This window comes from Abramis brama (genome assembly GCF_963993115.1).
Source record: "Abramis brama genome assembly, chromosome: 3".
Lineage (NCBI taxonomy): Eukaryota > Metazoa > Chordata > Actinopteri > Cypriniformes > Leuciscidae > Abramis > Abramis brama.
The window spans coordinates 18,864,805-18,877,619 of record NC_139965.1 but is presented as its reverse complement, the minus strand read 5'-3'; the positions used below and the strand labels follow the sequence as shown (position 1 = coordinate 18,877,619).

At 34.7% G+C, this 12,815-nt stretch overlaps 1 protein-coding gene across 2 annotated transcripts in view; it reads right to left on the bottom strand.

The window, feature by feature from the left end:
• adamtsl3 (ADAMTS-like 3) overlaps window positions 1–12,815 on the bottom strand; it is a 167,904-nt gene that overhangs the window by 80,103 nt on the left and 74,986 nt on the right. For both annotated transcript variants that reach the window (XM_084108936.1, XM_084108937.1), the window contains exons 4-5: window positions 7,523–7,650; window positions 1,171–1,216 (exon numbers count right to left, since the gene is read on the bottom strand). In XM_084108936.1, coding sequence (XP_083965062.1) covers window positions 1,171–1,216; window positions 7,523–7,650 — 174 coding nt within the window. The remainder of the gene's footprint in view (window positions 1–1,170; window positions 1,217–7,522; window positions 7,651–12,815) is intronic.

Genomic DNA, 12,815 nt, shown 5'->3' with positions numbered 1-12,815 from the left:
AAACACTTGCTTTTGATGAAAATGGTCCTTGAAACACATGGGCATCTAACAGCTCTCAAAATTAGATTGTAGAGCAGTTGGGGACTATTGACTGAATCATAAAGCACAATTCTGGTTCTGATTCCACTAAACAATTCTGGTTAATAACAATTCCATTGACGTTTATTTTTTACTTATTTTTGAGATGTTAGCCTAAGGAGTTTAAGATTGATTTGTGAATCATTTGAACAATTCATCAAAGAATCAATAAAGAACTGGCTCACTGTTTTTTTGTACATGAATCACTCTATACTGGTCATGCGTAATACAAGGAAAACAATAAATAATTTGCGAATAGAAAATCACTTGCATAAGAAAAATAATGTAAACCTTCAATATCTGTTAATGAAATCAAATATTTAAAACCAATAACCAGCTCTTGATTCCCACCTTAAAATCGACATGTCACACTTCGCTCAGAGAGGAAAATGCACATACAATCTTATGAAATTACTTCTATTTCTCCCTCACTTCTCTTAGGGAGCCCCTAAAGCAGGGGTGTCCATTCCTGCTCCTGGAGGGCCAAAGTTTAGCTCCAACTCCAATTAAAAACACATGAACCAACTAATCAAGGTCTTACTAGGCATACAAGAAACTTCCAGGAAGGTGTGTTGAGGCAAGCTAAACTCTGCAGGACAGTGGTCCTCCAGGACTAAGTTTGGACACCCCTGCCCTAAAGGGACATGGAATAGGAAATAGGTTGGAGGGAAAACTATATTTAAGTGCTTTTGCAAGTGAACACATAGTTTCTCAGGGAAACGCAAATATTTTGCAAATTATATTATTCCGCAATGTACTTCTGTAAAAGCGTTTAAAGTACACTGCCAAATTGAGTAAACATGAATTTATGAAAGGTTAAATCCTCCTTGAGTAAACTGTGATGGAAATTTTTGTGGAAATCCACTAAAATGAATAGTGTTAAAATGTGTTAAACGGAGCTGTGAGTGCTACCCTCTTACTGGTAACAGGAAGAATGACTAAATTAGTCCAAATATCTAATAAACGAACATGAGAGGGATGGGGCATCTGTATACATTTATGAACGGCAGGCATTTCAATTCTATATAAATTTGTGGCACTTCTGCAGATGGAGACTCCTGGTGGGCCTCATAACATATCATATTGACTTACTGTGTTGCTGCATGTTCTGTAGCGGATGTTTCTGCCCTCACAGTTCCTGTCGAACAAACACAAAAACAACAAAATCAGATATGTTACAAAGTCATTGTTCTTCTTTGTGGTACAGCTGCTCCGTCTTTTGTATCAAGGGGAAAGGAAACACCCTATTTATCCCTGCAGAAATCATTTTTAGACCTGCTCCTGATCATTTTTTCCCACTCGTTTGTGAGGTTCTTTGTTTGCTTGTGTGCTTTTTGAGAACATAAAATGAATGCATGCTACAGCATACTGTATCAAAAACAAAATTTCCTTGACAAAAAGCCTTATTTTCTATTGTGAAATATTTTATTGCCAGTCAGGAAATAACAACAACACTGTCAAGCCAAAAGATGTGCATGAAAAAAAAACAAAAAACAGAATTGATTTGCAACTTGTGATTTCTTGTATCTCTAATGGCACCAAAAAACATGAATCCGGCTACAGCTGTATGAAATATGTAGCAATGTGTTTTGAAAAAAGGATGTTTAGAGACAGAAATACAGAGAAAAGAGCAGCAGAGAAGAGCAGCAGTCACCCTAAACAGAAAAGGTTCACATCACACTGAGGGATGGAGGGAAGATGCAACCAGACTGTTATTAAGATCTTATTAGATAATCTTTTTCTCCAATCATCCTGCCCTTGAGCAAAACGATTGGGAATGGAATACTTATATTTAGAGAATACTGCATAGTATACACTGCATCCTGCAATAAGTTTTTTTAAAAACAGTAACACTGTGTCTACATCGAATGCAACCGTAGTCGTGTCACACCACAACAGCTAGAAGCTGTCCACACTGGACGTGACAAAAGTGACAATTGCAAATCCATTTGTTCTTCATGTCGGAAGTGCGAATGTTTGAAGTACGTCAGAAAAGGAACGGGGCATCAGTGTACGGTCTGGATTTTGTCGTGTCACGCCACGCCGCTCTGCATCCAGTGTAGACAGAATGACTAATTATATGTTCTATTTGCTTTTGTTGTTCCAAGTTCCAATTCCAATTTATAAAGTGTTCTATGCTAAACCATTGTAACATGACCTCACTACATTTGCCGCATGTTTAATTCAGCAAGAGGTCTCCAGTTGTAATCCTGAAAATAAAAACGCTTGTTTAAAATGTCTTAAAGGGGTGGTATAATGCCCTTTTCACAAGATGTGTGTCTCCAGTGTGTATGTGAAGTTTTAGCTCAAAATACCCCACAGATATTTTTATATAACATATTAAAATTGTCACTTTTTTGTGTCTGTCCCTTTAAATGCAAATGAGCTGCACCAGCACAGAGGGTCGGAGCTTCAACAACTTGCACTCACACAAACATGCGCTGAAAATTTCAAAAACTTTTAGCCTTTTATGTTCAAACAAAGTCAGAAAGATGGAGAGACTCAAGAAGAAGTGACAACATTTCTGATACTGACATCTGAGGCTGCTCAACATGTAATTAAAATGAAACATCTGATATTTTCTGATTGGCTGCAATTGTGTCAGAGCAGTTTCTTGCAGTGAGGACAGAAATATTTATTATTTTTGTGAAATATCATTTCAATTTAAAATAACTTTTCTGTGTGAATGTATTTTAAAATGGAATTTATTTCTGAGATGCAAAGCTGAAATTTCAGCATCATGACTCCAGTCTTCAGTGTCACATGATCCTTCAGAAATCATTCTAATATGCTGATTTGCTGCTCAAGAAACATTTCTTAAAACTTTTCTTCTTCAGGACACTTTTATGAATACAGCTTTACTGTCATTTTTGATAAATTTAATGTGTCCTTGCTGAATTAAACTATTAATTATAGTATTAATAAAAGGATTACTGCAATGTACTTCATAATGCAACACAAGTATGTGTTTTTATTAGCTTAAACTCTTAATCTCTGATCAGTCTTCTCTTTCAGGTCAACTACGGCCTGAGTTGTCTCCACTCTAAACCATAGATGTCTGTTATTTCTACTCCAGTGCTCTTTAACAGGTGCTCTGGCCTGTGTGCAAGCGATATTGCTCGGATGCTACGATTCAGAAAGAGCGTCTTTGTTCGCTGACCACATAATCAACTGTGGAATCACTTCCAGATCTTCTTGTAATCAACAGAACCCAATCACAACACAAGCTGGCCCGCTGCTCGAGCACTTCTAAAGTTCTACTGACAATAAACAAAAGGAGGAAGAGAGCGGGGGTAATTCCAGTAGCACACAGCAAACTCATGATGGTCTGTTTAATATCGCAAAGACTTTATCTGTGCAAGACATTTTTCTGTGGATGAAACAGCATCAAATGTCAAATTTGTTATTGAATTTGATATTGAAAAAAATCGTTTTATTGACTAATACAAGATTTTCTTTTGTATAAATCCCAAAACCACGAGTCAAACAAACTCAAGAACCCTATAAACCAAAGGGCTACTTCAAAAAATGCAGCAGTGCATAAGACAATTGACAAAAGCTTGACTACAAACATATCAAAACTTTTTTTTGTTGAAAGAAATTATTATATTTATTCGTCAAGGACACATTAAATCAATCAAATGTGACAGTAAAGATATTTATGATGTTTATTTCAAATGCTTTCTATTCATCAAAGAATTCAACCCTTTTGAACTAACCCTTTTTTCAACACTGATATTAATAAGAAATGTTTCTTGAGCAGCAAATCATCATATTAGAAGGATTTCTGTAGGATCATGTGACACTGAAGACTAGAGTAATGATGCTGAAAATTAAACTTTGATATTGCAGAAATTAATTACATTTTAAATATATTAAAATAGATAATAATATTAATAATTATTAATATATTTAATAATTATATTTATTATATGAATTATATATTAATAATTAATTAATTATTAATAATATTTAATTATTAAAATTGTATCAAATAAAAGCAGCCTTGGTGAGACTTATTTTAAAAACATTTTAAAAAATCATACAGACCCCAATCTTTTGAAATGTATCGTACATTCATCCAATTAGCAGGCACCAAAGCGACTTAAAAAAAAAAAAAACTTAATGAATGTTCTTGGGAAAAAATTATCCTCTCACAGGAATCAGATAAATGCAAATCATTGAGAGCAATTTTACATTGAGGGTCAGTAGAAGCATTTCCAATGAGACCTGAAGAGTAATGGGCCCTTTCTCTTGTTTTCAGTTGGATCTAACCGCTCAGTTAGCTCTAAATGATTATTGTGGCATAAATGGTGTGTGACTTCCATTTTCGATGAGTATTGCTTTAACTTTTGTCATCTACCCTCCAGCAATGAAGTAATGGGAAATGAGCTACAAAAACATGATTGTGTCCAACATGATAAACAAAAAAACAGATATCTATCCAAATTTTAATGCGCAGAGACAAGCCATTCATTGGGTTATTTGCACAAAGAGTGTAACACTATGGCGCTATCAAAGCATTGCTCTGTTTGTCTCAGAGAGGACTGATACACCTGAAGAGAGCTATCCGTTAGCATTTCCATTCATTTCAATGGAAGTTGGTCAGTAGAAAGTACACAATTTCTCTCTCAGGTCTGTAGCCAATCACCAGAGCTGTAAATAGCATGTGACTAATCACTCTGGAGGAGTATATGGCATAACGGCAGCGTTGACTGGCTAACGACACCATAAGAACTCACACAGTCCCAAATCCTAACTATACTGAGATGACCTCAAACGCAGCAGAAATAAGTCCATTTCACACTTCAAAGAGTTTTCCAAATATAGTAGATGTTACATACACTATAATATAATGAAATATTAGCAATTTACAGTATATGTGCAAGCGATGTTGCTTGGATGCTACGATTGAACAGTATGACAAGAGGAAAGACAGGATCAGCTTCTACCAAAATAAGTGGAATTGTCTCCAACGGATTGATCCATGAAAACGATTTGAACATATTTCGACTGAGTCAAAGAGAGTTAAGGTCCGTTCACACCAAGAACGGTAACTGTAAAGATAACTATAATGATTATTTTATTAGCATCCACACCAGCGGGCAATATCATTCTGTTTATAAGCACATATGCTGTCCTCTGTCACTTTAAATGCTCGAGCTCTTAAATCAATTCTGATTGGCTGTCAATGTTTTTACCATTCAACAGCTGGAAAAAAAAAATCATTCTGGAAGTGATTCCAATGATATTGTTCCTCTGTGCCATTATCGTTACAGTTGTGGTGTGGAATTTGCTATTCTTTTATATTTAGTTCTATCATGACAACTCTCTAAAGATTTTTAGCTTGGTAATGGATATGACAATGTATTTGGTCTTGGCGGAATAGATCTGCTACACTGCTGCTGCTGAATTGCTGCTGCTGCAGAGCAAGTACAGGAACTTGCTACTGGCAATACATACTGATACGCTGCTGGGATTATGTAAGACATACTGCTGCACAAATAGCATATATATATAAATTACCCATAACAGATCTATACAGGTGGAGCTGGGGAAGGTGGAGGTTTCAGAGGAACTCTGAAAGCGAGCTGCAAACTGCTATGGTGAATGCTAACCAGCCAGTTAAATGTTGTGAGCAGCAAGCGCATTGGCTGCAGATGTGACATGAACCAATCAGCTTGTGCCAAGTAGTTAATGCTGTGAATATCATTAGGTTGCATTAAGGACCCATCAGCCTGCGCCATATAGAGTTTCATGACAGAACTAGGCATAACACTTTTTAAGAAATATATCTTTATCGTTATCATTATAGTTATAGTCCTTGGTGTGAACAGGCCTTTAGACTTGATAACTTGAGAGAAACAGACAGTCCCGCCCCAAATTAATGCCACTGGTTGAGCCAGAGTTGGGTTGTGTTGGGCTGGTCAAGCAAACAGCAATCTTTTGATAGTGCCACTTTTCAGGAGAAGATCTGATTAATGTCATATTAAGCTGGGATAGGACAAAGTATTTTAACACAAAAAGACAGTTTACGATTAAAAAGTTAACAAACATACTTTTTACAAGTCAATAAAGTTTGTTTTAACGTTCAAGAAACTAAAATTGGCTACAAACAAAACAATCCAATTTGCATTTCAAGATGAATATTATACCCAGAAAACACACTTTGCTGTATCCATGAATCATTCAATTCTCTCGGCTTCATTTTAATGACAACGGATTCCTTAATATATTCTAAATCATGTAAATTATGCACATGCATAATGTGTACTAACATTATTACTTGAGGAACAAAACCTTTTCTTTGCTTTAGAAGGACAGAAATATGACAGAAATAGAAATTGAATTGCAAAAAGAGAGAGAAAGATACTTGAGTCCAAAGTGTTTGTCAATATACAATACAATATAACAAAGACAGATAGGCTAATTGTACCGTGTTCTTGTCTGTAGAAAAAGAGCTGCAGTATTTGAAAAACCTAGCCAAAAGACATCTATCTCTAAACAAGAAAAGAGAATTTAGTCATCAGAAAAGCATAACTTGTTTTTTAACTTTTGTTTTGATTATAAAATGTAACTGAAATGACAAAATACCTTTTGGAGCAACTGCACACTGTAAAAGAAAAAATCCTGATAGATTCATGGCAAAAAATGCAGTTGTGGTTGCCAGAAATTCGCAGTAAAAAAAATTACTGTCTATAAATAAAAAATAAATAAACATTTTTGGGTATTATGGGATGGCATACAGGTGACAGCATATTTCACAACTTATAACAGTATATTGCATGAAGTGAAACTGCATTGTATAGACAGTGAACAGGGTCAAACACAGAACCTTATTAGGCTAACAAACATGACACTGCAATAAACATTAAATAGGCTGTCATGCTTGAATGTAAAAACAATATTATTTTATCACATATTGTACATTGTTGCAGCACCTCTCTTCCCAGTCTGTCAGTAAAGCTCTGTTTAGCTTCAGTCTCTATAAAGCTCCTCCTTCTGAAAAGCTGAATATGCTCTGATTGGTCAGCTGGGCCTGTGTGTTGTGATTGGTCAACCGCTTCCAGCGTGTTTGGCAAATGTCTTACCATAATCGCAAGTTTCAACACACTACTAACACGACTCAACCAGACATCCCCCTTTTTTTTGTGTATGCCTCGGATGGTAGTTATTTAAATGAGGAATATTGTGACGTGTACACGTTCCTAGAAGAAAACTCCCTTTGGAGTGACTTTGTGTTTTGTAACTTTTTGTAACTTTTATCTCCTCTTTCACTAAATCATATAAAATATAACAAAAAATGTGATATTTTTCACGGTACAGTATATGATTTTGACAGGTTTTTAATGTAGCATTTTTGCAGTGCGGGTTTAAAGGAAGGCTTAGTGTTCGACAAGTCATAAAGATATAAATGCATATCTGTGTGTGTGTGTTAACTCACCCTCCATTGAGACACCTGCGTAGAGAATACGAGGCTCCACCTCCACAGGTTCGAGAACAGTCACTCCACGAGCCCCAGGCATCCCAACCGGTGTCCCTTTCCTCATCTGAGCGGGTCGTTCTTGAGGACTGCAACACACAAAAACACCAACATTTAAAGATGTACTACTTTTTTATACTAAAATATTTTCTCGAATCCAAATTCTAAAGAGAGTCTACTATAAGTAAACCATTCTTAGCAATGCGGTTGAATTTTCTGATGTTATACACTACCAGTCAAAGGTAGTGCAAACAATACAGCAAAAACAGTAATATTATGAAATATTATTACAATATATAATAACTGTTTTATATCTGAATTTAAAAAAATAATAATAATAATTTATCCCTGTGATTCAAAGCTGAATTTTCAGCATCTACTTCAGTCTTCAGTGTCACATGATCCTTCAGAAATCATTCTAATATGCTGATTTCCTGCTCAGTCATTATAAGTTATATTGGTGCACAATTATTAATCACTGTTCTTATTAATACAGTATTAATGTTGAAAGTTTTTGCTGAATATTTTTTTGCTTTAATATTTTTGTGTACATATTTTTGTGTACATTTTTCAGGATTCTTTGATGAATAGAAAGTTCAATGAACTGCATTTATTTGAAACAGAAATCTTTTGTAACATTATAAATGTCTTTACAGTCACTTTTGATACATTTAATGTTTCCGTGCTGAATGATTTTGTACTTATCCTTTCAAATAACTTTTGAATTGTAGTGTATCGTCGTCTCAACAAAAATACAAAGCAGCACAACCATTTTCAACATTGATAATAATAAGAAATGTTTTTTGAGCAGCAAATCAGCATATTAGAATGATTTCAGAATGATCATGTGACACTGAGGACTAATTTACATTTTAAAAGATATTATAATAAAAACAGTTATTTTAAATTGTAATAATATCTCATAATATTGCTATTTTAATTAAATAAATGCAGCCTTGGTGAGCATAATAAAAAAAAAAAGTCATTATTATTCCAAACATTTGACCGGTAATGTAGGTGTATGAATGTCTTCGGTTAATTAAAAAAAGTACAAAGGCAAGAAAATGCATACTAAGCAGTTTTTTTATTTTTTATTGTTCATACTGAAGGGTTCCCACACCTTTTCACCAATTTGTGAATTTGGATTTTTTTTCCCATACTAAACTGTTCAATGATACCCTCTACTTTTAGATCTCGGGTTTCTCCTCTTTAGACCTGAAAAATCGTATCGTTCTCAGTTGTGAATGTTATTGCTGCACAAACTTTTTTTTTTTTGAAGAAAAACACTAATTCATTCCCCAGTTTTATTTATGTTTCGGTCACCCACCTATCCATTGAGTTCCTTCACTTTTCCCACCAGTAAATCCCACTTGGACTCCAGCTACACACTGACCTTGAACATTAGCTGAGCTCCTTGCGTTCCAGAATACTTTTGCTTGATATCTTTACCCACTCAAACTCCTGTGTGTTGATATAAGTTATAGAGCAAAATATACTAACGTCTAGCTCAGACTGCCTTTTTATTTGGTGTCAAATCAATTGAAGCTCGCATTTACTGACCTCAACCTCCCATGTGTCTGATCTAAAAGCAGCCAAGACTGTAATAAAGCAATAAGACACGAGAGACTCTGACTCGTGTCGTGTCTAATAACAACCCTGTTCTGAAATCTCATTTACATACAGATTTAGAAATGGCACATATCTATTAATCTAATCTATATCTACTAATCTATTGTTGTGTATAAAAACAGCCTAAAGGTCCTTGAAAAAATCTCATTTTAAAATTCTCAATTTTTTCTCGTTGAAAAATTCTTATTTTAATGCCTTTCACAGAAAATATAAGAGCGGGGGGGGGGGGGGGTCACTAAATAATGACAGAATTTTTGACGATCTATTTCTTTGAATCTCTAATGCTCACCAAGACTAATTGATCACAAATACAGTAAAAATAGCAATATTGTGAAATATTATTACCATTTAAAATATCAGATTTTTATTTGAATTTATTTTCAAATGTAATTTATTCCTGTGATGCAAAGCTGAATTTTTAGCATAATTACTCCAGTATTCGGTGTCACACGAACCTTCAAAAATCCTTCTAATATGCTGATTATTAATGTTGAAAATTATGCTTAATATTCTTGTGGAAACCATGATACTTTTTTTCAAGATTCTTTGATGAATCGAAAGATTAAAAGAACAGCATTTATTTGAAATGGAAGTCTTTTGCAACATTATGAATGTCTTTACTGTAACTGTTGATCAAATCAATGCATCCTTGCTGAAGTTGCTGAATAAAAGTATTAATTTCTTTTTTAAAATCTAAATCCTACTGACCCCAAACTTGAACAGTGGTGTACCTCCATTTCAAAAAGATTCTTTACAGTAGATGGATAATGTGCAGTTGTTCTATGGGAAAGGCAGATTTCTTCCTGCATTCTTCTTGCTCATTTTCATTTGGAAAATGTAACATCCCTGCTTGTACAGTTCTATTACCATGAATGTGTGTAAAGGCTTTCTTAATTTCACATGTTGGACCGCAGTCCTAGTTAAACAGTCCGTCAGTAGTTGCCAATGAAAACAGACTAGCAGCAGTGGGCTTTGACTAGCTAACCTCGCAGCGGTGATGGGATGTCAGCTTTTACAATGATCTAACAGCAATCCATTTCCCTGAAGACTAAACTTTCCAGTCAAGAGTGATTCTGTAAATTGGCCTCAGATTAGATTTCAAATCCCTATTGTTTTAAAAGTTACTATCGCAGGTTCCCTCTATAAGACTTCCTGATGGGCGGCAAATCTTTCTGGTTTCTCGCCAGGCTCACCAGGTAGAACAGCACCTAGTTTACTCCTGTCTGTTCTCATCACAACCCTCTGACATGAAAATGGGACTGGAAGAGATCACATCACTGCTTTAGAGGAGAAATCAACACTCATTTAGCATCTACGCTGAAGCTGAGGAGTCTGTCGGCTAATGCTAGCAAAAGGTTAGCTTAGGACTTGACAATCATGGCTACTGAAACCTGACCGTTTATAAACAAGGGTACTCGCACAAAGCTAGAAATATTAATTTTGTGCTACAGATTAGGACAAATACCAAATTCAGGCTTGAGGACTTTTTATTAGGCTTATAGCAAAAGAATATGAGCAGCTTTTCCCTACAAATGCACAAAAACACACAAATATTTTAGTGTGTATATATACTGTATATATAGGCAAGGCTGCATTTATTGGATGAAAACACAGTAAAAACAGTATTATTGTAACATATTTAAGATAATCAAATAAAACAACTGTTTAACTGTGTCTATTTGAATATATTTTAAAATGTAAATTATTCCTGTGATGTAAAGCTGAATTTTCAGCATCATGACTCCAGTCTTCAGTGTCACATGATCTTTTAGAAATCACTAATAGTGTTAAAAATGTAATCAGCCTAATCAGTGCTGATATTGTTAACTAAAACTAAAATAATTACAAATAGTTGTTGGTAATTGAAATAAAGGTAAACTAAAAATAAAATAAAATATAGCCTAAATAATACATGGAAAACATCAAATTAGAAATGCTGCCTTGGCAACTAACTGAAATAATTTAAAGTACTAACATGACTAAAATTACAACTGAAATAAAAATAAATTAAAGCTACTGCACACAGAACTAAAATAAATTACTAAACCTTAAACTAAAATTGAAAAGAAAACTGAAAATAATACATATTATTAAATACTATAATAGCATATAAATAATACTAAATAAGACATATCATGGGGTAAGAAGAAGAAAATCCTAAGAAAATTTAGTTACACTTTATTTTGACTGTCCCCTTTAGATGTTCTGTTGACTATACATAAAGTTGCACCTACATTTCAACTAACTCTCATTAGAGTAGTTGAGTATTTGTAGAGTTTTAGAGGTAGGATTAGGGTTAGTAGAATAAATTGACATGTACTTGCAAAGTTACTTATAGTCAGTGGAATGTCTGTTGTGGAGCATCAAAATAAAGTGTTAGCAGATATTAAGCAGACGGTCTATAGTGCAAAGTTACTTACAGTCAACAGAACGTCTAAAGGGGACCATCAAAATAAAGTGTTACCATTAATTTTTACAGTATGAAGGTCTGTCCAATGGTACGGCAAGATGCTCGAAGCCAGAAGGAAAGAGACTAAATCAATGACAGCGGGACCACGCAACAAATGTGTGACTCAGAAAACCCACAATATTTACTGGGATCTCTGGTGTGTCATTTATTGGGCACTCCTGAGCACATTAAAAAACTCAAAGAAAATAAGAGCAAAAGATGGCAGACTCCACTGGCAAACGTGCTGTTCAGAGTCTCTACTGCATCTCATGACTCAGCTCTCCGACGTCTACAGAGGAGTCATTTCACAATACTGGCTAAAGAGGAAAACCAAACACCTCTCTCAGGTTACTCACAGATTTCTGAACTAGCACACAGTCAAACAGTCTTTGTTTACTTTATGATTTCATATTGACTAATATTCAGTCTTAGAATTCAGATGTACTACACACCTTCAGCAATGCCAAATGTTTGTCATTATTGAATTAAACAGCACATTAAACCTGAAAATGAACCCCATGAAGTAAAAATTGTCTAACAAAGTTTGCAAGGCCGAATCATTTAAAAAAAATATATTGGATTTACTGAGAGCTACAGCAGTGTGTGGGAATTTTTCTTCTTTCTCCATATTATTCCGTGTCCAACACCTGCCTGCAATTATTCAGTTGTTTATGTATTGTTCTGTATTGTTTTAATGAAGTGGAAATTGCTAAATAAACAGAATCTAAATGCGTAGCTTGAGTTTCCCGATCATTATGACAATTTAGTATTTTGAGCACAAGTACATAGAGCCTAATTGGACCTCAATATACACTAAACCACATAAAAAATAAATCATAATAACTTGATAAAAAGATTGATAAAGTATTTATATCTCATATTAAGTGTTGCACCAAGTTTAAAACTTGGAGAAGAGAGGAATTTGTTAAATTCCCCAACCAGAAATACTAAATACATAACGTGTTCAGCACTGTTTTTTCTATGGACATAAATGATGAGAAACCTATACAGTGAAAGAAGGAGCAGAGCAACATCTAAAGACCAGGACATGACAACCATCCAGAACAACCACATAGCAACCCCCTGGCAACCACTCATGACACCCCAACATATTTTTTCATTGGTCAAGCACATCTCACATTTTTTAAACTTGTTCATTTTGATATATTCCAAAAG